This window comes from Dromiciops gliroides, chromosome 3, assembly GCF_019393635.1.
Source record: "Dromiciops gliroides isolate mDroGli1 chromosome 3, mDroGli1.pri, whole genome shotgun sequence".
NCBI lineage: Eukaryota > Metazoa > Chordata > Mammalia > Microbiotheria > Microbiotheriidae > Dromiciops > Dromiciops gliroides.
The window spans coordinates 46,046,586-46,071,951 of record NC_057863.1 but is presented as its reverse complement, the minus strand read 5'-3'; the positions used below and the strand labels follow the sequence as shown (position 1 = coordinate 46,071,951).

The 25,366-nt window shown below is 43.4% G+C and overlaps 1 protein-coding gene across 1 annotated transcript in view; it reads right to left on the bottom strand.

The window, feature by feature from the left end:
• Positions 1–406: 406 nt before the first annotated feature.
• The window catches only part of SIAH2 (siah E3 ubiquitin protein ligase 2), a 37,178-nt gene continuing 12,218 nt past the window's right edge, over positions 407–25,366 (bottom strand). The window contains exon 2 of the mRNA XM_043997926.1: positions 407–1,432. Coding sequence (XP_043853861.1) covers positions 875–1,432 — 558 coding nt within the window. The 3' untranslated portion in view covers positions 407–874. The remainder of the gene's footprint in view (positions 1,433–25,366) is intronic.

The following is a 25,366-nucleotide window of genomic DNA, read 5'->3' as shown; positions in this document are numbered from 1 at the left end:
GGAGGGAATCTCCTGAGAATAGCACTGGGCTCTTGTTAAAACTGACAAACACTCTAGGTAAAGAGGCAAGAGACTCTCCTATCCCTAGGGGACAGGGAGATGGATAATAAGAGGAAGAGAAAGAGCCAGTGAGAAGAGAGAAGGGGGGAGAGAAAGGAGGGAAGAGGAAGAGAGAGGAGAGGAGGTGGGAGGGAAAAGGGGAGAAGAAAGAGAAGTGAAAAAGGAGAAGGGAAAGAGGAAGGATGGGAGAAGAGAAAGAAGAGAGGAAAAGAAAGGAGAGAGAAGTGAGAGAGGAAAAAAGGGAGAAGGGAGAGAAAGGGGAAAAGAGAGAAAGGCTGGGAGAGGAGAAAAGAAAAAGGAAGAGAGGACAGGAGAGGAAAAGGGAATAGAAGGAGAAAGAGGGAGAGAAGAAAAAGGAGGAGAGAGGAAAAAGGGGAGACAGGAGCAAGGGAGAGGACATGAGAGAGGAAAGGAAAGAGAGGGGGAGAGAGATAGAGGGATAAGCAAAGGCAGAAGAGAACCAAAGACTTGTCAAAAAGGTGTTCAAGAATTAAATAAATCTGAGTTCCTTTCATTCTTTCCTGTGCTACGTTCTGCTCACCTTCAAACTGAACAGTTCAGGCCCTTGCATCCCAGTTTCTTTGAGTTAAGTGTGGGTTTAGAATAACTCATAAGAGGATGAAAGCTGGGGGAAGGGACAAGAGAACAAGGAAGGGCAATTAAGAGACAATGTTATAAAACATCAGTTAATCTTTGATTCTGACATGTGAAGACATATTTGAGTACAATTTAAAAAACAACAACAACATTTTATTAAATTGTAAAACTACGAGGCCCTGACCAGTCTACAGCTTGCTAATGCTACAAAAACACATCATGGACAACATGTTGAAATTGTCACGTTGATTCCGAGGTTCCCGTTATCGGCAAAGAGATGCGCTATGGCTGTATCAAAAACAAGGCAGTCGCTGTTCAAGATGGCAGCAGCCACCCCATCATGGATGGAACGGGGTGTGGCTTCCCAGGTCAGTCTCCGCCGGTTGCCATTCAGTTCTAGTCTATAAGCAAAGTTCTCTGCTTGCTTCCGGGTCCCAATAAGCAGCACAATGGCAAAGAACTGTTGGTGACCCTCATATTTCTCTTGTTTCTCCAGCACCAGCATGAAGTGATGGCCGAAGCAGGACTGCATCATCACCCAATCGACGGCCCCTGGCAAATTAATGTCTGTGGCGAGGAAGACGATGTCTTCCCCTTGAAGGGTAGTGATGCTCTTGTGAGCATGCATGAGGTGGGACATAACAGCTTCCAGTGAGCCCTGCCATTTACAAGAGGCACCAGGGCAAGGGCAGGAATACGGCCGGTATTCGCAGATGTCTTCATGTTCCGGCTTCTCCGTGTGGTGAAGAGTCAAGGAACATCCCGTGGTGGCGTACTAGAAAGAGAAAGACACAGGCACGTAAGCCAGTCAGCATTCTCCAGATTTCCACTTTGGCATTTCTTTGTGGAATTTGGGAGTGTGATGTGGAACAAGGAGGGCCAGCCCTGGAGTCAGGAGGACCTGGGTTCAAGTCTTACCCATGACAGACTGGGGCCGGGTGGTCATGAGCAAACCAGTAAACTTCTTAGTGTCCCCAGGCACCTTGCAAAGCTCACTGCAAATAGGGATTGCCTCCTTCTATTTACTTGTATTCCCAGCATCTAGCATAGGACCCAGCACAGAGCAGGTACTTAATACTTGTTGTTTGGTTGATGTAAGGACATCCCTGTGGTGTAGTGGAAAGAACACGGGATTTGTAATCAGAAGGCCCGAGTTCAAATCCTGGCTTTGCTCCTTACTATCTCTATGACCTTGGATAAATCACTTAACTTCTGAATTTGAGATCCGCATCTGTAAAATGAGTTTCAAAGGTCTGTTTCAGCTCTAAATCTATGGTCCTAAGACCATAAATGACAGACAAGTTGCCATTTACATTAGCAGTGGGAATTTGCACAGCATTAAAGGACCCAAGTTCAAACCCAACTGTTAGTTATATTGTGACCATGTTAAAGGGAAGGGGGCTTTGAAAATGCATATATTAACTTTATTCAACATTTTTCTGAATTATTAAACATTATTTTTTAAAAAAATAACACCCCTGGGGGCAGCTAGGTGGTGCAGTGGATAGAGCACCAGCCCTGGATTCAGGAGGACCTAAATTCAAATCCAACCTCAGACACTTAACATTTACTAACTGTGTGACCCTGGGCAAGTCACTTAACCCCAATTGCCTCACAAAACCAAACCAAACCAAACCAAAAATAACATCCCCCCGCCCATCTCCCTCCTACCCATGGAGATTAAAAAAAAAAAGAGAGAGAAAAATTACAGAATCTGTGTATCCCAGGGGAGGCCCTGGGATACACAAGCAAGGCATATATATCTTCACACTGTCCCATCTAAAAATGCCTTTGTCATTCTGCACGTTGGTCCATTCTCTCTCTCTCTCTCTCTCTCATAAGGAGGGCAGAATGCTTCTTCATCAGTCACCTAGTATCATCATTGTTCATTTAGCTGATTATAATTCTCAAATCTTTCAAAATAATTTTTTACAATATTGAAGTTACAATAATAAATTGTTTTTCTTGTTCTGCTCACTTCAGTCTTCAACAAATCATTTCACTTCTTTCAGCCTCAGTTTCCTTATTGTAAAAGGACAGGGTTGGACGAGGTGGCCTTTCAGGCATCCTCTACATCAAAGCTTCTTAAACTGTGGGTCAAGACCCCATATGGGGATGCCTAACTGAATGTGGGGGTCATGAAAAATTTGGCAACAATAAAAAGTTATGTATGCCTATTTTATATACCTATATACCTGGGAGCACACGAAAATTACCCAGGTGAAAAGCGGTTGCAAGTGGAAAAAGTTTAAGAAGCCTTACTTTACATCTAGGATCCCATGACTCTTGAGATCACCTTGGGATCTAAATCTATGATATCTAAATCTGTGAGTTCCCCCTTCCCTGATAAAATCATGGCTCCAAACCTGCCCCCTGCCAAAAACCAACCTACCAAACAAAGCCTCCAAAATGGAAAATTGGAGCAAGAAATCTCAGTTTTGTTAGTTTGCTATAGGTAAAACAATCTGCAGGCTTTCAGATACATGATCTAGAAAGGTGAGGAAATATTATCTGGCTTAAAGCACACTACTGTCAGTTCCTTTTGGATGCGTCAAAGCATCAGGGATTTAAAATGAGGAGAAAAGAATCTTAGTTTTTATATACTCATTCCCTTTCTTTTTTGTGAGGCAATTGGGGTTAAGTGACTTGCCCAGGGTCACACAGCCAGTAAGTGTTAAGTGTCTGAGGCTGGATTTGAACTCAGGTCCTCCTGACTCCAGGGCCGGTGCTCTATCCACTGTGTTATCTAGCTGCCTCCTCATTCTCACTTTTTACATTTCTAAGGATATCAGAAGGTATGGTAGAACTGGATAGGGAGAGACAGGAGGAAGAGGGAGAAGGGAAGAAAGAGGAAAAGAAAAGGAAAGAAAGAGAAAGGGAAGAAAAGAGAGGAGGGAGGGAGAGAGAGAGGGAGGCAGTGAAAGGCAGGAAGGGAGGGGGGGGGGGGAGAGAGGGACAAAGAGACTCAGAGAGAAAGAGAAAGAGCTTATTATCCCAAGCTATGACCAAACAATACCAGTAGTTCCTGCTCTTGAAGGTCTTAAATTAAGGGGAGCCACTACAACAATAAATTTGGAAAGCAGTATCAAGCATAGATGATCCAAACATTTGTTAACAAAGGTCAGATATCACAGAAGGACACTGTGCTAATGAAAACCCAGAGTAATACAATGACCAATCTTGGCTTCAGGAGAACATAGATGAAAACACCCCTCCCTCTTGACAGTGAGGAAGTGGGGGACTACAGGTGCTGAATGAGGAATACCCTTTCTGATATGGCCAGCTTTGCTTTGCTAAATGTTCTTTTTTGTTCTATGTGGTGATAGTGATAAATGACAGCAATGTTTTTTGAAGCAACAATATGTTTTTGAAATGATGCCATACTATAAGTTGTCCATTACCAAAATCTAAACCCATATAAGAACTCCACCAGTCAATGTGACAAACTTATCAGATATGGAGGGTCTTATTGTAAGCCAAGAAGAGAAAAACACAAAACAAGAGGGTATCTGTCCTTATAGGGAGTTGGGGTAGAGAGGGCCCACACACACACACACACACACACACACACACACACACACACACATGGAGGACATGGGACACTGAGATACAGAAGATATGGAGATGGGATATGGAGGCTTGTATTTAAGGAATTCCAAATGGACTAGGGTCACTGGGTTGCAGAGTGTGTAGAGCATAAGAAGACTAGAAAAGAAGAAAGAACACAGGCTATTAAGAGCTTTAGATGTCCAACAATGGACTTTGTGTTTGATCCTGGAGATGGTAGGGACTCAGTGGAATTTGGGGTCATATGGGAACACCTATGCTTTAAGAAAGCTACTTTGGCAAGCTGGGTGGAGGACAGATGGGAGTGGGAAGAGACCCGAAGCAGAGAGACTAGTTCATAGACTATTGCAATAGCCCAGGTGAAAGGTGATAAGGGCTTGAACCAGGGCAGTGGTTGTAGGAATGGAGAGAAAGGAACATATGGCAGAGGGATTGAGAGAGAGAGAGAGAGAGAGAGAGACAGACAGACAGACAGAGAGACAGAGACAGAGACAGACATTCTAAAAGTAGGAATGACTGAATTTGGCCAAGGATAGGATAAGTGGAGCTGAGTAGGCCACTGAGGCTGGGAACCTGGACCAGTGAGAGGATGATGGTGCCCTTGAGTGTAATGGGGAAATCTGGAAGCAAGAAAGGGCTTTGGAGGAAAAGAGAATTGACTAGAGGAAACAGAAATGTGTCTCCTCCTCAAGGAATTCAAGTACTCAGGTAGCAAATGGGATGGCTAGCACAATATACACCTTTCCTCCCCCAGTTGTTCTTCCTGATTACAAAATTGATTACAATCTTCAGAACAACTTTCCCCAAAACACTCCCTCCCCTAGAATATTCTGAGATTTCCACATTCATTTTCCATGCTTGTTCTTTAAAAAACTGGGTATGAGAAACAAAGGCCACAGCAGATCTTTCCCCCATGAGTCAACCTCATCATCACATCAAGATATTTAAACTTCATCCTCAGAAAGTTGCAAACGTGACAGAGAGCCAGAGCCAAATGGGAAGGGGCCAGGGAGAAAGTGTGTGTGTGTGGGGGGGCTTCTCTCTACAACCTTGAAGTAGTTTTTTTATAAAAATAACCACCACTTGGTTAAAAAGGGCACATGGTTCAGAACATTGCCTGGGAGGTTATTTGGCTGACATAATCACTCCAATTTCATTGGACAGATTTTTCTAAATAGGTTGTTTATTCTCAACCAACCAGGAAGAATCACAGGAAGGAGTTGTCCTTTGGCTCATAATCTACAAAGAAGGTGTTTTTTTTTTATTCTTCTCCCTCCTCTTCCCCAAACCTACAAACTACTCTGTGATTTTAAAAAAAATATGTCATTTCTTAACACCAAACTCAGTCTTCTCTTGTACAAGCCTGTATGAGTACTTATACAGAGATTGTGATTCCCTCTTTAAAAATCAATGGGAAAAAAAATCAATGGAGGGGGCAGCTAGGTGGCTCAGTGGATACAGCACCGGCCCTGGATTCAGGAGGACCTGAGTTCAAATCTGACCTCAGACACTTGACACTTACTGTGTGACCCTTGGGCAAGTCACTTAACCCTCATTGCTCTGCCCAAAAAGAAAAAAGCCCCTTATCCAAATAGAAAAAACACATTGCATAACTTGAGATAAACAACTCCTCCCATGTGTGTTTAATGAATTTAAGCATCACAGCCGTACCTTTAAGGATTTGTCTTTTGCTTTTTTAGATGAGCTTTTTCTTGTTTTCTTGTTCGACATATTTTAGGGGCCTTTCTTGAGAGAGAGTAGCTACCTTTTTCCAGGGTCGAGCTCTCCTTTCTGGTATAAGTTCCTTCTGCCTTTTAACCCAAAACACCTGGGAAGAGTGTGCCTTTAACAATGGCTTCCGGGCTGCTGGATTTTCCTTTAAGATGGCAGGTGGTAGAAAAGACAGTTAAGGTAAAGCACAACCAGGCTGATGAAAGGCCTGGAAAGAAGCTGCACCACCTTAAGAACAGCTGATAGAAGTGAGGATGGGCTTGTCTGAAGAAAAGTCACTAAAGACCACAGTGGTCTCCAAATATCTGAAGGGCTTTCAGAGTGTGGGCAGTGTGATAGAGCAAAAAGTACATTGGGGAAAAAAAAAAAAGGAAAAAAAAGAAAAGGACATCGGCTCTGGAGTCAAAGGTTCTGGGTTCAAATGCACCTAATTGACCTTAGGCAAGTCATTTCATTTCCATGAAACTCAGTGTCCTCATCTGTAAAACAGGGGGTTGGATGATAGGGCCTCTGATAGAAAGGTAAAGTTCACCTCTCTATAAGATAAAAGCTTCCTAACACTCCAGAAGTGGAATGTTTCCTCTGCTGTAATAATTTCATTAGGCCAAAAGAGCATTGAGCCTGGAGTCAGGAAGACTTGAGTTCAAATCCTACCTCAGACACTTACTAGCTCTGTGACCCTGGGAAAGTCACTTAGCTTCTGTTTGCCTCATATAATTCATCTCTTTTAACTTCAACAAAAATTGCAAGTTTTAAGATTAGGTACTACTAATATTGATTTCTAAAAATGGAAAAATTTTGATATGAGCTCATTTTTATATAATTTTTTACTGAAAATCTGCATTGGCGCTCATTGGTCTGTTATAATGATTATTGCACCATATTATATCGGGCACAAAATGAACAACTGCTGAAATGTTAAATCCTGGAACTTAGAGTGGTTGAGACAAAGCTGCACTTACTACTGCTAACAAGAAATGATGTGACTGCAAGGACAGTACACACACAGTACCAAAGAAATCTGTAATCATGTAGAATCCCATCTTAACATTCTGATAAACCTACTCATTTTTGCAATAATTGGGCCAGTGTACTCTCAGTGATATTACTTAAATGTGTACAGTGCCTGACCATTTAATCTCAGATGGAAATTTATATTAAAGCCCAAAATGTTCCTAACCTTTTTTTAAAAAGATGACTTGTACTAATTAATAGGTTAAAACTATCCCACAAATCATTTAGTTACAGGAACTGCTTATAGCAGTAAACTCAGTTTTGTAAAAATTGACATTAAGTGAAATTTGAAATCTTTGTGTCTAACAATGACTGTAGCTTGAGGATTTGGGAAGATTATTAGAAATCTTTTCAGTAAGAGATGATGAATGTGAAGGAGAGCTTGGTTGCTAAATAAAGTTTTTATCTTTCCTCAGGAGGAAAAATACACCTCAACTGTAAATTGGGGGGGGGGGGCGGCGGGGGGGGGGGGGGAGGAGAAGATAAGAGCACTTACCTCATTGTAAAAATCTTGGCACAGTGCTTGGCACATAGTAAGTGATTAATAAATACTTATTTGCCCCCTTCCTTCATCACTAGAGGTTGTGAGGGGCAGCTTGGCATAGCTGATGAAGAGCCAGCCTTGAAGTCAGGAAGACCTGGGTTCATGTCCCACCTTTGGCCCATGCTGGCTGTGTGACCCTGGGCTAGTCCCTTAAAACCCTCAGAATTCCAAGCAATGTTCTAAGACACGTCTTAGAAAGTTGGCAGAGAAAGTGCCAACCTATATTGGTAGAGGCGGCTCCCTAGATCAATTAAATCATGGGGCTCCAGCCTATCCTGATCAGACCTGTCCCTGAAAGGGGAGGACAGGAACTACAAGGTAACGAATTGTTAAAGTTGCTTATGATTTGAGTAGAGAGTGGGCCAGATGGCATCCAATTCCTTCTGGCTCTAAATCTATGAACTGGATTTGGTGTCAAAGGAATTTGATGCCAGACATCTAAGCTCAAATTCTGGCTCTGCCTCTTGTTACCTAAGTGGCTTTGGTCAAGTGACAAGCCTCCTTGAGACTCAATCTCATCTGTAAAATGAGGATACTGGACCAGCTGGCCACTTCCATGAGTCTATGAACTGCTCCCAGGGATCCAATTATGTCAGGCTTCCAAATTCTTACTACTATTAACAGTACTTCAGGAGTTCATTAAAGAGACAGGGAGTATTTTTATACTCCACTACCAAAACTCTTGGTTCTCTCCTTTTAACAAGGGCTCCTAATTGTCTAGGTTGTTCCTTTCTTCCTACTTTCTAGGTTAGGGGATTTATTTAGATATGGAGCTTAGGAGAACCTGGCTCCCATGCAACCTTGCACAATGGAAGGGCCTTCCTTTACTAGAGAGATCAGGCACAACGGAAGATGAGCTATTTGGCAGGCTCCACGAACTGCTGTTTGCAGGCAAGGCCCTTTCAGAGCCTCCTGGCCCAACGGGCTCTCTGGTGTTACCTGGAGTATCTTTTAATTGGCTGGCGAGGAGAATTCTACGAAGCCTCTGGGTGGTAACAACAATCTGTCAAATGCTCTTACAACCAACACGTCATTCTATCCTACCTCCAGGAGGTGGGGCTGATATTACTGACCTAGTCTCATGTGTGAGGAAGCTGAGGTGGAGAGAGAAGTTCAGTGCTGAGCCCCACGTTAGGGAACTAGCAAGTGGCCACTCACTCCATGAAGAGAACCCAGATTTTCTGACTTTCTCCAGTGATCTCTCCCAGTCCCAGCCCTGTTGCTCCTCCTCAATCACAACAGCAAAGTTTCTGAAAAATTTACGTTTGGTAGAAAGTTCAAAAGCCATTTATTTAGGTTTTCATTCTGGTTGAGAATTCTAGTTCAAAATTAAACACAGCCAGGGAGGTTTCAAACAAGATTAAATTACAACTGGCACACCTGCCCCACCCCCCAGCTTGTACAAAACTAACAATCTCTCTCTCTCTCTCTCTCTCTCTCTCTCTCTCTCTCTCTCTCTCTCTCTCTCCCTTTCCCCATCTTCCTCCTTCCCTCTTTCCCTCTCTCCCCTTCCCTTCTCCCTCTTCTTCTCTCCCCTTTCTCTCTTCCTCTCCTCTCCCCTTCTCTCTCTCTCTCCCCCATCCTCCCTCCCTCTCCCTTTCCCATCTCCCTCCCTCCCTTTTTCCCTCTCTCCCCTTCTCTTCTCCCTCTTTCCCTCTTCCTCTCTCTCTGTCTCTCTCTCCCTTTCTCCCTCTCCTTGGCTTATAATGGGAGTAGGTGAAGAATCAAATCATTGCAGCTAGGATATTTGTTCAAGATTTTTGGCCCATTTCATTGGGACAGGGAGCTCCCAGTGAGCAACTTCTGTACTGATGCCGATTAACACCTCTCCTACAATTTTGAGTTTTGTGGAGCTGCCTAGTGCACTAACGCACTAGCCTAAAGTTAGGCAGGACCTCAGCCAGCATTACCCAAGTCAGTATGTATCACAGGTAAGACCTGGTCAACCCCATGCTGGAGTCAGCTTTTTTTCCACTAAACAAATGACCTCTAGCACCTAGGTCACTGGAACAAAACCAATATACTTAAATCAATCAATGGGCATTTATAGAGGACCTAACAGGTATTAGACGGTGCATATACAGATAAAAAGAAGTAAGCTGTGCCTACCGTGGAGGAGCAAGGTATGTCAACTTAACATTCAACCAATGGAGCTGTGGAAAGAATATAAGAGTTGGCCTCAGGGAGTTTGAACTCCACCTCTGATGATTGCTGACTGTGTGACCATGGACAGATCACTTGGTCCCTCTTTGCCTCAGTTTTCTCATATGTACAATGGAGATACTAATACCTCTCAGGATTGTTGTGAGGCTCAAATGAGTTGTAAACTACTTTAGAAACCCTTAAGTGCCACATAAATCTGGCTCAGAATCCAGGTTCTGGAGAAGAGGTGACCACAGCCCCCCCCCCCCAACTTCTGCCGCCTGAACTAGGCTAAAGTGTAATTCTGTGGTTTTGTTTTCTATTTTTTGTGGGGCAATGGGGGTTAAGTGACTTGCCCAGGGTCACACAGCTAGTGTCAAGTGTCTGAGGCTGGATTTGAACTCAGGTACTCCTGAATCCAGGTCATGCTTTATACACTGTGCCACCTAGCTGCACCCGCAATTCTGTAGGTTTAGTCGTTCCTTGCTTTGAGTTGAGTTTGACCCAACTAGCCCAGATGACCTTCCAAGGTCCCTTCTAGCTCTGCCTCTATCATCCAAAATGCTTGAGGTTTGGTGAAAATAAAATAATGGTTTTTAAGGTGGGGGGGGGGCAGAGAACAGGCTTAAAGTTTAACTTGCCTCCCTCCATTTTTCTCCCAAATCCCAGGTTCACACTGCTTACCCTTTGTAAGGAAAGGCTATTTCATATCAACAGCTCGGCATCCTGGTAAGAACTCTGGGATATGGGCATGAGAGGTCCTGTATTGAAATCCTGCTATCCCATGTCCCTGGGCAAGTCTCTTCACCTGTCTGTCTGGTTTCAGTTCCTCATCTGTAAAGTGAGATCAGTTGCTCCAGATGGCCCCGAAGGCCCCTTTCCAGCTCAAGACCAATGTGAGCTTAGGATTTCCTCCCTTAGTACATGGAGCTGACACCTATGGAGGTTCATACATGGAGTCACGTACGGGCAAATAACTCTCCTCATCTCCCTAGATGGAACAGAAAGCCAAGGTTTCTAAGATCCTGGCTTATTCTACTCACTCTTGCACAACCTCTCTCATACCACCAAGCAAGACCTGTTTGTTTTAAAGGAAGCTCAGCTGAGGGCTTGGGACAGCTTCAGGACACATGATAAGTGCTTATTGAGTAATAAATACAATGACCGTGTGGAAGAGAAAGCAGCCTGGGAAGGGGGAGGGGGGCACTGTAACTTGGATTGACTTACTTGCTGGCACCTGGTTGTACACTTCAGAAAGTGAACAAGTCCCATTATAGGATTTGGGAGGTAGAAAGGACCTTAGGCACCATCTAAGCCAATCCCTTTCATTTTCCAGAAGAGGAAAACAAGGGCTAGAAAAACTAAGTGACTTATCCAAGGTCACACAGGCATGTATGCGGCAGAGCCTTGAGCCAAACTCTGGCTTCTTTCAGGTCCCAGCTAAAATCCCACTTTCTTCAAAAAGCTTTCCCCAATCTTCCCTCCTTTCCCTGTGTTACCTCTAATTTATCCGGTATATATCTTATTTGGTTTTTTTTTGTTTGTTTTTGTTTTTTGTTTGGTGGGTCAATGGGGGTTAAGTGACTTGTCCAAGGTCACATAGCTAGTAAGTGTCAAGTGTCTGAGGCTGGATTTGAACTCAGGTCCTCCTGAATCTGAGGCCAGTGTTTTATCCACTGTGCCACCTAGCTGTCCTATATATCTTATTTGTAAAGAGGTATTTTGCATGTTGTCTCACCCATTCCACTGTAAGCTTCTTGAGAACAGGGCCTCATGGTTTCCTCCCCTACCTTTGTATTTCCTGTAGTTAGCACACAACAGGCATCTAATAAATGTTTGTTGACTGGCTGTGATCCAGAAAGAAGGGAGTATCAAGAAATAAGGGCACAAAAAAACCCCAACACCCAACGTGATACTCCCTAGGGAAGAATATTTCTATTCCCTGGCTTCTTCATGATGACAAACCAGGTGCCTGTTATGAAAAAGCCAGGAGAAAGAGAGGGGCAGTGGACATGTCAAAATCCACCTTTTCCTCCTCTGTAGAAACTGCATGTTGCAATGGCACAGTGACTTTTACGCAAACATGTCTTCTTCCTTGAAAATAGATCATGCGGCGATTGTACATGTACAACCTATATCAGACTGCTTTCCATTGTGAGAATTGGAATGACACCCCCTGCTGAGAGAGATATTGCAGGGAAGCTCCGCCATGAGGAGAACGCATATGACTTGGAAACCATGTGACTTTAGTGTCCAGAAGTTACATCTATGGAACCACCCATGGGATCTGTCAATCAGAGCTGCCAACCAATTTGCTTGGAGCTCTGTGTGTGTACAACCCTGTTTCCGGTTTCACAAGTGGGATTCTGGGAGAAGCCCCTGAGGAGGGTTCTATTGGGTTCTTGACCTCAGCTTGACACATCAGATGTTGTCATCTATTAGATAGTTGGAAGAAGTTTTCCTTTTATCTCTCTCTCTCCCTCTCTCATCACCAACTTCTGATGCACTTTAATAAATACTTAAAGTCTAAAAAAAAAAAAAAGAAAAAAAAAAAGAAAATAGATCATGCGGGGCAGCTAGGTGGTGCAGTGGATAGAGCACTGGCCCTGGAGTCAGGAGGACCCGAGTTCAAATCCTACCTCAGACACTTGACACTTACTAGCTGTGTGACCCTGGGCAAGTCACTTAACCCCAATTGCCTCACTAAAAAAAAAAAAAGGAAAAGAAAATAGATCATGCCCTAGTGCTGTGTACATTTCAAGGCCTTTGCCCAGTGTAGGAACTGACCCAGTTTCTTTCACTACTATAGTTTGAAACCTAAGCTTTGAAATGACTGCAGGACTCTGCTGTATGTGGACAGAAAGTAAATACTGTACATTTGTAAACATCTCTGTGGTAAACACACCTGTTACCTACCTGGTAAACAGAAGCACTTCTCACTATCCATTAATTAAATGGAGAGGGGAATATCTTAAGAGAACCCTTTCTGTGGGATACCACAGGGGAATAGATACTGACTTTGGCATCAGAGGATTTGGGTTCAAATCCCAGCTGACCTTAGACAAGTCACTTAACCTCAATGGGCCTCTCAGTTTCCTCATCTGTATAGTAATAGTTAGCATTTATATATATGTGTATATATCACACACACACACACACACACACACACACACACACACACACACACACACACACAGAGTCCCTACTATTTTCCAGGCTCTATGCTAAATAGCTCTTACAGTTATTATCTCATTTCATTCTCCTAACAACTGTGAAAAGGGAGTGCTGTTATTATCCCCCATTTTATAGTTGAGGAAACTGAGATGGACAGAGGTTAAGTGACTTGTCCAGGGTCTTAAAGTTAATAAGTGTTTGAGGCCACATTTAAACTCAGGTTTTCCGGAGTCCAGTCCTAGTGTTCTATCTACTACACCTCTTGGCTTCCTGTAATGAGGGCACTGAGTCTCTGAGGATCTTTGCATCTCTACTTTTGACTGAAACGAAGTCAGGGTGCTGTGATGCACTGTGGTCAACTCACATCCTTTCTCTTTCCCTCAATTTCTTTGCTTGCAATAAAGAAACTATTATCGCTTGTTTATAAGAAGAAAAAGGATATGGTCTGCTTATTTGTAAGAAAATAAATGAGGTTTAATAACTCACTGTTTATAAAGTAGCTGTGTGAAATCCTCAAATGTAAAGGGCTTCTGAAATACAAAGTAAAATCATCATTTCTGCCTTGGCATTTGTTACTTTATTTTAAATTTTTAGAAAAAGAAATTAATTCATCTCCTGTTCAACGTCATTCTCAGTCAGATAAAACATAGCAAAGAATCAGATAGCTGGTCCAGTCTGGATTTTCTCCCTCACTCCCTCCAATGCCTACAGGATAAAGTCTAAATTTGTTGGCTTGGTATTCAAAGCCCTCTCTCAATGCATAGTTGCCACTGCTCTGCCAATTATAACTTTAGAGAGCTGCTAGTTCACCTAGAGGAGAAGCAGCCTCCTCGGGTCACACAATCAGAACTAGGAAAGGTTCCACTTCACCCCAAGTCTTTCAAGAAAATTCTAAAACCAGCTCTCAATCTACTGATCCCCACTGCTTCTCCACATTTATTTACTAACAGTAAAACAAACACACAAATAAATGAAATTGCATCTAGCTCCTGCTCCTCAGAAACCTTTCACTAGCTCTAAATAGAAACCAACCCGTTATCCTCTGGGAATGACAATGAGTCTGCAGAGTAAAGAGTGGATGTAGGTATGGAACTTTTGCTTCAATTGATGCTCTCACTTCTTCTGATCAGCTTTGTGGCTCACTGTTTGCCCATAAATACAGGAGGGGCTTGACTGTAGCTAGCCTTGCACATCAACTGTCTCCAGACTCCCAGCAAGCCAGAACTCTCTGATGGGACAAGTGTAACAACAAGTATTTCATTTATCTCCTACACTTCCTCTAAGGAATACAAAGTATTTTTATACATCTTGATAATGGGAGGCCCAACTTGTTGACTTCTCCATCCCATGGCTTTTAGAAGGCTGGGTGAGAATATATGTGAGATAACAGTCAACAATGAAGTAACAAGTTTACAGATGATCAACTGAGAATGTTGCTGAAGAAAGCAGAATGTTCTAACAGGGAGGACAAGTTGGGGGTGGGGGGAGGGGAGAAGAAACCAAATTGCTACACAATTACCATTCTACTCCAGGCCCCTCAGCATCTTTCCTCTGAACTGTTGTTCACAGTCTTGTAACAGGTTTCTCTGCTTGTCTCCCCCCTCTCCAATCCATCTACCACACGACCAAAATAATCTGTTTAAGTCATATAGATGACTAGCCTGCTCAAGGATCATCCATGGCTCCCTATTGCCTCTAGGATAAAGCACAAATTCCTTCAGCTTGGCATTTACAATCCTTCATAGTCTTAACCCCAGTCTATTGTTATGGGGGAAATGGTGTTGGGGTAATGGGGTATTAGGGTTCATAGGAATTCCTCTCACAAGAATTATACCCTCTCACACACAAATCCAATTAGAATAAAATAATATTTTATTTAGGCGCTAGAGAAAAGAAACCATGAGAGAAGTCCTTGGACTTCTCAAGGGGAGATAGCAAGGCACAGAGACATGGTTCTCTTGAGATACCTATCTCCTTGAGCAGGAGAAAGGCAAATACTTTTATAGAGAACCTATGGTGGAGGGAGCAGAGGGAGTGACCATTTGACTGTGGAAAGTTTTCTTATGGGGGGGTGGTGGTCATCCAAGGGAGGGGGGGTGGTCCCCCACTGGTGGGGGCTAGGGGAAGTTGGTTGAGAGGCAGCTCCCATCTCTGTCCCCCTGTCCCACAAAGACAGCAACCAAGCCTAATCTTATTTCCCTGAGGGGTTGGGGAGATTGAAATGAAGGGTGGTGGTCCTGGAGCTAACTCAGTCCAATCAATCGGTGTGGCTTATCTCTTTAGGTGTATCTGTCCTTTGGTTTACCTTTTCAAGGAGAAGGTTCCATGATTTCCCCCAGAAAACTTGAGGTACCCCAGGTCCATAACATTATTTTACCTCATTCTACCAAAATGACCTACTAGGTGGTTTCCCAAACTCAGCATTCCTTCTTCCAGTTCTAGATCTTTACAGATCACAACTAAAATTCACTCCTTCCAATTTCATCTTTTTAGAATCATCTGGTTTTCTCAAGGTTCAGTTCAAGAGTCACCTCCTGTAGGAGCCTCCAGATCACCTGCTTCATTTGTTAGTGCTTACTCCTGCCTTATCTTTCCTTATCTGTTGATAAATTGTAACCCTAGTAGAATGAAAGTTCCTTGAGGGCAGGAACAGGTTTTCCTTTGTACCCCAGGCATCTTGCACAATACATCTTGCCCACAGCAGACATTTAGGGAAGAGAAGGGATGGGATGGAAATCCCCATTTATGTAGTGCCTACTATGTGCCAGGCATTATGCTAAGTGCTTTACAAATATTATCTCTTTTGAGCCTTTAATAAATGCTTGTTAAATTGCACTGAATTGAACTGGACTTTCTCAACTTACTTCTGGCAAGATAATCCCTTTTAAGAGTCCAGGGTAGGGGGCAGCTACATGGCGCAGTGGATAAAGCACCAGCCCTGGATTCAGGAGTACCTGAGTTCAAATGCGGCCTCAGACACTTGACACTTACTAGCTGTGTGACCCTGGGCAAGTCACTTAACCCCCATAGTCCTGCAAAAAAAAAAAAAGTCCAGGGTAGAATGTAACTGTGAATTCTGGGAAAGCCATTCCTTCCTCTTGGCTGAACTGGACAGAGTCAGAGAAAAAGCTGACAAACAGCACATTACAGATGGTTCTCTTGGGGGAGGAAGGTTGCTTTGGGTGATATTGGGGGGCAGTGATAAACCCAAAGAAAACCCAAAAACACCCTGCTAGGAGGAAGCCAGTGCCTGGCTTTAAATAAAATAGCCCAACTGGTCCTGCTGCCATGGTTTATTGACAAAGCTCACAACAGAAGTTACCTCCTTACCAGGCCTGCTTTCCATCTGCCCCCAGACAGAGGAGAGTGATCAAGCAACCAGTCCCACATCATCCTGAAGAACCAGTTCTTAAAAATCCCTGCTGAGTAATGCTTAAGACAACAAAACCACCTGGAAAAAGCCAGCATGAATAATGGCTCTTGGAGGCAGGGCAAACCGCCTTAACCTCTCCATTGCCCATGTAATAGAAGAAATAGGGAAGAATGAGAACTGGAACTCATTGGTGAGGAAACTCCCAATACCAAGATGGATGGGGGTTTCCTCCTCAATTTACTGTCTTAGACAGCTGCCTGCAGCATGCAGACTTACCCAGAGTCACACAGTCAATAAGAATCAAAGGCATGACTTCAACTCAGGTCTTCCTGGCTTCAAGGCCAATTCTATCCATCATGTTACACTGCCTCTTAATAGGATAAAAGCTGACTTTTATATATGACTTTAAAGTGGTAAATACTATTATTATCCCCATTATATAGGTAAAGAAACTGAGGGCAGAGGGAGATCACGTGACTTCTCAAGGGTCCGGTAGCATGTAGTTCCTGTGTAAGGTAGAACTCAAAGTCTGTGGCACCACAAAAAAAGTCCATGGATCAAATACTGTCTTGCTATCATCTTATTTCAGATGGTATTAGGATTTTTCCTATACTGTGTAAGTGAATACACTTCTATTATATCAACAAATCAAATAACCTATTTAGCTCCAAAGCCTTCATTACCACTTCCACCACTTCTGATTCAGGATAACACCAGAAGTCATCACTACAGGCATCCCCAAGTTCCCCCCTCCCCACACCCCCCCCTTCTATTTTAAAAGTCCATTGAAGGAATTACAAAGAAAAAGCAAAATAAAAGATGTCAACAAAGAAGTGCACATTGAAAAAGGAATGGAGGGGGTGGGAGGAAAGCAGGAAAGGGGAATAGCCAATGGGGATCCCACATGTTTCACTGCTATTCTTGGGATGCCAGCAGAACTGGAAGATCCCCAATGTGGTTGGTGGATCCCTTGTGTCCAATGTATAGGAGACCACCGATAAGAGTCCTAAGAGTCTTAGGTGTAGCAGGTGTAGTTGGGTTCCTCCTTGGAGGGAATATTTATACTCATGAGATTGAACGTCCATATGTGGCTAGCATATTTTAAGCTGTCAGTCAAAGTCTATGGCTAGAACAAAATTGTCTCTCTGGTACTCTCATTTTGTTCCATAATACCCTGGTCTCTCCAGGTCATCCAGAAAGTGGACTCACTTGCCTTGTAGACTGATTGATGCCAGAGGGTGACATCAGACCTCTCCTGTTACTTTACATTGTACCCAACACCCTCCCCCTTATTCTGTATATGCCTTCACTCAGTCTCTCTATTTCTCTCTCTCTTTTCTGTCCTCTCCTAGAATATAAGCTGTTTGAGGGGCAGGGGCTTGACCATTTTTATCCCCAGTACCTGGCATAAGGTCTGTCATACAATTGGTGCTTAATGAATGTGTGTCGAGTGACACAAATTCCCCCAAATCCTCTAATTGGATTAGGTAGTCTAGCCAGCAAAAAACACCCCCCAAAATAACCCCCCCAGAATCCACCTAGGAATCACTAAGCCAGTAAGCTCTTAGGAAATCCATTTGGTATCTGGACAGAACTTTCAAGCACCTAGGGTCCAAGTGTTCAGTGGCAATGGCAAAGGGGCAGGCAAGGCCCAATGGCCCTGGGGCCATGAGGCAAGGCACAGGCAGAGGAAGGAGTAAGAGTAGGTGTAGTAAATAAATCAGGGCAGTGGAGTGAGAGGCTGGTTAGGCACTGCATGTGGATAGGGCATCTACCATGGCAGGGATGTGGGTAGGTCTGGCAAGAAGATGAGGAGAGGGCTTCCTACTAGTCCAGTGGAGATTGATAGGGCCAGAGAAGGAAGGCAATTAAGATCAAAGCATTGAAGGGGCAGCTAGGTGGCACAGTGGATAAAGCACCGGCCCTGGATTCAGGAGGACTTGAATTCAAATCTGACCTCAGACAACTGACACGTACTAGCTGTGTGACCCTGGGCAAGTCCCTTAACCCTTATTGCCCCCCCCCCCCAAGATCAAAGCATTGAGGAAGCAGACTAGGAATGGTGTTTACTGTTATTTTTCTTTTTTAAGCATTAATAAAATATGAAACAAGGAGATGAAGGAGAGTTAAGAGATGAGGAATGGAAAGTTAAAATGAGAGACTCTTTCTTAAAGTTGACGGTCCTGACAGAGACCTATCCTCTTACTTGCTGCTTCATGATTTTTGCCCTCCAAAAACCCTCATTTTTAGAGCAGGGGTCAGAGTTAAGATGAAAACAAACTTATTCCTTCTCCACTCTCCCTCCCCCCAATCTGAGAATAGGAGGAGTCTCATCCACTCATTTTAAACGCAGTGCTCAAGTCTGAAAGTATAAGGCAGGGAAACAAGCATTTATTAGATGCTTACTATGTGTTAGGCCCCATGCTAAGATCACAGAGGTGACTCTATATATGGTGAATAAAAATGGCATTCTTTCCCATCTTTGGCTCTAGGCCAGCTCCTGGGACAGGGGTATAGCCCTTTATCCCACAAATAAAGGATTCCTAGCTTAGATAAACTCTTGATAAACTCTTCATTAGTAGAGAGAGGGCAAAAATGATGGCTGCCCAGTTTTAAAGGGACATGGAGTTGGGGGGAGGACAGTGAGGGCAATAAGAACAAAATTGATGGAATTTTGCCAGTGGGTCACCAGTTACTCCCATACATGGTTTTCTAAGAAGTACATTCTGATCTCTTCAAAGAGATACACGTAGGTGGGGGAAACTTTCTTAGGTTTATTCTCACACCAGTCTTAAAGGCAGAACTACATTATGAAGGCTGGTGTCAGGGGGTGGAAGAGTGAGAAAAGACACTATTATTAACTAAGTAAATAGATTTGACCAAGTTTAAGTATCCACGCATTTTACCATGTGATGATCTCTTCCTGTATTTATAGGCATTTATTTATGTTATATATGTGCTTTTAAAAATTATTTGCTAAACTGTGTTTTCTAAAATTATTTGCTACTGTATTCTAGAAATTAATTGCTATTGCACCCATTTTGACAGTCAGCATTTATTATTAATGAATATCATATATACCATGAAAGAGCTGGCCAAGTGCCTCCCTAATGTCTCAGTCTCAGGCCTTCGTCCCTACATAGTCCTAAGAAAGAAGAGCATGCACCAGGAGAATGTGACGACAGAGAGAAGAGCAGAGAGGTCGAAAAGAGGCTGACCCCAGTGTAGCCAAGGCTTTCATCCTCCTTAGATAGAGGCGGCTCACTACTATTCATTGATCTAAGCCAATTGCTGGGTGTGGTTCTTCACTAGCTAAACAAAAGAATCAAAGTCCATTTCCCCTGCTCCCTAGGGCTTTGTCCCAGACAAGAGCTGAACTTTCTGGAGTTGGGGGGGGGGGGCAGAGAAAGGACAAACTGATCTCTGGGCCCTCCCCCAAGACAGTTGTTATTGATCATTATTTTCTCACATATACAACAACGATGATGATGATGATTGATATAGTGGGAAAATGGGGTACGGGTTGGTGGGAGTTGGGGTTCTTGGGAATTCCTCTTTAAAGAATTACACCCTCTTGCACATAAAACTTAGTTAGAATAAGGTGATAGTTTATTTAGGAGCAAGGGAAGGGAAGGGTGGGGGGAGGGAAACCATGAAAGAAATCCTTGGACTTTTCATGGGGAGATTTGGCATAAAGCACATGGCTCAGAGGTACCAAATCTCCTCGAACAGGAGACTGGAAGGTACTTTTATAGAGGCCTGATGGGGGTGGACCATCTGCCCGTGAAAAGTTCCTTTAGTGAGAGAGGACTATCCCCCACTGGTAGTGACTAAAGGAATTGGGTGAGGGGTGGCTACAGATCCCTCTTCAGGACACAAAGGCCACAGCCACACCCAAATTTATCTCCCCAGGGTAAGGAAGACCAGAATGAAGGGTAGGAATCCGAAGCTAGCTCAGTCCGATTTGGTTCAGCTTATCTCTCTAGGCGTTATCTGTCCTCTGGTTTAGTTTCTCAAGGAGAAGGTTCCTTGATGTGCCCCAGAGAACTTCTGGGGTGCTCTGCACCCCATGACATGATGATATTTATACAGCACCTCCTGAGTGCCAGCACTGTGCTCCGGCACTTTACAATTATCTAATTTTATTCTCACAACAATCCTAGAAAGTAGGTGTTTTGATTATTCCCATTTTACAGATGAGGAAACTGAGGAGACAGAGGTATAGTGACTTTCCCAGGGTCACAGAGCTAGTAAGTATCTGAATTACTAGATTTTTCTTTATATAGTACTTTTGGGTTTTTGTTTTGTTTTGTTTTTTTGTGGGGCAATGAGGGTTAAGTGACTTGTCTAGGATCACACAAGTTAGCAAGTGTTAAGTGTCTGAGGTGGATTTGAACTCAGGTCCTCCTGAATCCAGGGCCCACACCCTGAATTCACTCCTCCTGAATCCACTGTGCCACCTAGCTGCCCCTTTATATAGTACTTTTTTTTTTTAAATCCTGGTTGTTTTCTTTTAGCCACAAATATTTATTTTATTTTTTCCAGTTACATGTAAGGGTAGTTTTCAACATTCATTTTCATAAGACTTAAGAGTTCCAAATTTTTCTCCCTCCCTCCCTCTCTTTCCTCCCCACTCCACAAGATCACAACCAGGTTATATATGTACAATCCACAAGTGTTCTTTTTATCAGTTCTTTCTATAGGGGTGCATAGTAAGCTTCCTCATTAGTCCCTTGGAATTGTCTTAGATCATTGCATTGCTGAGAGTAGTTAAGTCATTCACAATCGCTTATTGAACAGTACTGCTGTCACTATGCACAATGTCCTCCCAGCTCCGCACACTTCACTTTACATCGATGTTCATTAGTCTTTCAAGGTTTTTCGGGGATCATCCTGTTTGTCATTTCCTATAGCACAAGACCATTCCACCACAATCATATAGCACAGCTTCTTCCATCATTCCTCAATTGATGGACATTTCCTTGATTTTCAATTCTTAGCCACCACAAAGAGATGCTATAAATATTTTTTGTACAATTTTTCACCCCTTTTCTTTTTTTCATGATTTTCTATTGTTAAATGTTTCCCTTCTATCCTATTCCCTTCCCCATGATATTTATTCTATGATCCATCTTCTTTCATCCTATCTCTCTTCAAAAGGGATTTGCTTCTGTCTGTCCCCTCCCCCACTCTGCCCTTCCTTCTTTTGTCCCTCTCTCTTTATCCCCTTCCCCTCCTATTTTCCAGCAGGGTTATAGAGATTACTCCACCCAACTGAATGTGTACATTATTCCCTCCTGGAGCCAATTCTTTTAAGGAGGATCAGGTTCTTCACTGGCCTGGTTGGTTCCCTGGTCTGTAGATGACCCCAGGCCAACTTGCTAATCAATCAGCTTTGTGTGTTGTGGTTGTTAGCTCTGATGAGCCTGCACACCCCTCCCCAACCTTGGCCACTGCTACTCAAGCCTAGTCCTGGCTCTCAGCAGGAGAGAAAAACCCAAGTTCAGCCTCAGCACCAGCAGAGACCCCTGTAGTCTCCCCCCTGCCAAGGGCTCAGCCCTCTCACCAGACTGTGAGCTTAGTTCTAGACAACACTGGCACTGCAGCTGATTCAAAGGCTGGGGGGGGGGGGGCACACAGGGTGTCTCTTTCTCTGGTGAGGCCTTCCTGGGCCTGGATCTGTGTCAGGGTGACTGTGGGGTTGGGCTCCACTCCTGTCTCAGCACAGCAGCTCCCTCCTTCTGACCTTCCAAGCCGTTCTTGGTTAGAAGATGATTTCAGCACATTGTTCTGTGGGTTTTGCTGCTCCAGGCATTGTCCTATGGCATTATTTGGATGTTTTTTGGAGCAATCATGTCATGAGTTTGAGAGCTCACTGCCTTTCCTCTATATAGTACTTTTGTTGTTGTTGTTGTTTTTGCGGGGCAATGGGGGTTAAGTGACTTGCCCAGGGTCACACAGCTAGTAAGTGTTAAGTGTCTGAGACCGGATTTGAACTCAGGTACTCCTGAATCCAGGGCCGGTGCTTTATCCACTGCGCCACCTAGCCGCCCCTATATAGTACTTTTGAAGGGGCTTCTACCTCCCACTTCCAGCCTCATTATGAAACATTCCCCTCTGTGCACCTCTATATTTTATAGTCCCAGTCAAAGTAGCTCTCCTGCTATTTCTCACTCCAACCTTCAGTCCCCTTGCACTAGAACTATGCCCCATGCCTAGTTTGACTTCCTACTCACCTTTGTCTCTTGGCAATCTTTGGCTGCATTCAGACTCAGCTCAAATCTCACCTTCTACAGGAGACCTTTTGTGCTCTACCCCCTTAAGATTAGCCTCTATGTTTTGTACACCCCTATATATGTACATACATGGCAGCTAGGGGGCGCTGCAGTGGCTAGAGTGCCAGGCCTGGAGTCAGGAAGACTCATCTACCTGAGTTCAAATCTGGCCTCAGATACTTACCAGCTGTATGATCCTGGGCAAGTCACTTACTTTGACTCAGTTTCCTCAACTGTAAAATGAACTAGAGGAGATGGCACACCACTTTGATATCTGCCAAGAAAATCCCCTGAATTTATGTACATGCTATCTGTGCCATTAATATATAAACTCCTTGAATGAATAGAACACTGACACTGTGAAAACAATCAACACAACGATCCATCACGATTCAAGAAAAACATCTTTCTGGGAGTAGAGGGGGAAGTGGGAAGGAGACAAAAAAGTCTTTTAATTTTTTTTTTTAAGAAAATTCAATTTCAAAAGAAAACCATGAGGAAAAGAATGGGAGGTCATTGAGGGGAGGAAGAATTTTATTTTAGTGTTGGATCCCCACTGCCTGGGACCTAGTAGATCCTTACTTAAAGCTTGTTGGATTGGCTGGAAGAGACCTTAGAGGCCACCTAGTACCAACCCCCTTGAGGCCAAGAAAAAAGTGACTTACCTAACGTCGCACACAGAGTAAGCGGCTGATCATCGGACTCCCAATCAAACGTTCTTTGGACTGTACCAAAACAAAGTTTGGGGAAACCTAAACTAATCTCTACTGGTCACGGATAAACTACTGTTCTTCAGCTTCTGGGAGAGTTTAATGCTGGTTGCACCAAGAATCTGATTTGATTTTTTCCTGCTGAGACTAGTTATCCTTGCCACTAACTCTAAAATAACAAATGTTTCCTTTGGTTTCAGATCACAAGGAACTGTGGCCAACTAGTTACAAATACCACTTTATTCAAGGCTTGCCCTTGGACCTGTCTGCTCTGTGATTTCTGGGGAACAGCATGTAATGCCAATCAAAAAAACTGGCTGTTTGTGGAGTTCAAGGGAGATGACCCTCTCTCCCTTTTGGCAGAGAGGAGAGGGAAATAAATGGATTAATGAGGAAGGGAGGAGGACAGAGGGGAGGAGAAGGGAGAGGAAGGGAAAAAAGAAGACAGGAAGATAGAGAAAGGGGAGAAATGGGGAAGGGAGGGAGAGATGGGAGAAAGAGAAAGTAGTTTCCAGCTGGGTAAAATTCCATTTCATCTCTTACCTTTTAAGCCTGTATAGTCTGAATTTTGGCTGCCCAGGTAACTCATCTTGAATTTCTAACACTGTTCCACCTGAATTAATAGCATTGTTTTGTCTAAGTTCATGTTTTTGGGGAACCAGTTGACAAGGCTAGGCAAGATTCCAGACTTCAAAATTTCAATGAACTAGAACTATACTACCCAGAAATCCCAATAAACAAAATCTATCTCTCCATTTCACTTTTTTTTTTTAAGAGGCAAATCACTGGGGCAGCTAGGTGGCACAGTGGATAAAGCACTGGCCTTGGATTCGGGAGGACCTGAGTTCAAATCCATTCTCAGACAATCGACACTTACTAGCTGTGTGACCCTGGGCAAGTCACTTAACCCTCATTGCTCCACAAAAAAATTAAAATAAAAATAAAGAGGCAAATCACAAATAGGCAGAGCTATTATTTCAGATTTTCTAGTCCAACCTGAAGTTAAGACCCAGAGTAACTTGCCAAAGGACACAAAGGTGGGAAGGAACAGAGTTGGGACCTGACCCTTGGTCCTCTGTAGATGTCAAATACAGGGCATTCTCTAGATGCTAAATCTACTGTTCAACATTTTGATCCTTCAAATCAAGTAAGCAGTCATGTCAGAGATATTGTTAAAAATCAGTATATTCGGGGCAGCTAAGTGGCGCAGTGGATAGAGTACTGGCCCTGGATTCAGGAGGACCTGAGTTCAAAACTGGCCTCAGACACTTAACAATTACTAGCTGTGTGACCCTGGGCAAGTCACTTAACCCCAATTGCCTCACACACACAAAAAAACACACCAAAACCAAAACAAAACAAAAATCAGTATATTCGGGGTGGCTAGGTGGCATAGTGGATGGAGCACTGGCCCTGGATTCAGGAGGACTTGAGTTCAAAGCTGACCTCAGATACTTGACACTTATTAGCTGTGTGACCCTAGGCAAGTCACTTAACCCCAATTGCCATATATATATATATATATATATATATATATATATATATATATATATATATAAAATGTGGTAAAATAATGGAATTTGGTAGACTGATTGGAATGGACCACACCTGGCCTGTCCTGAGTGATGTATGCTGCTAATGTCAGCAGGAGAAACCACTCTCCAATCAAGTTTGAAGGACCTCCCCTTTTGGGGAGGGAGAGTAAATGCTCGCTGAGGGGAGCTCAGTCTCTTTCCAGTTGGTGAGCTGCAGGAGCTGATATGAGAGAGATTTTTTCCTGGAAGTTTCTCCTGTGGGCCCTAGCTGCATAGCTGTTTCCTATTGAAGCTATAGACCCCAAGTATCGAGTTAATAAATGAGCCCAACTCTTTGAAATTAGTTGAGCTAGAAGAGAGTTTGGGGATTATATAGGCTTTTGTTAGAGTTAGGGGGATTATCCATTTTTCTTTTTCCCTATTCCCTTGTCTTTATTAATTTCACCTTTGTTGTTTATTTTATCCCCATTAATAAAACCTGATTCATTTGTGGAAAAGAGGCTGTTAAACTCCTTTCTTATTGACCTGGGTGAAATATCTAAAAAGGCAGTTTGGAGGGGAGGGAGCTTTGGGCCTAGAGGTCCCTCATTATTTTCTGAACCCCAATTATGGCGAGCCACCCAGTTAACTCTCTACATATTAAA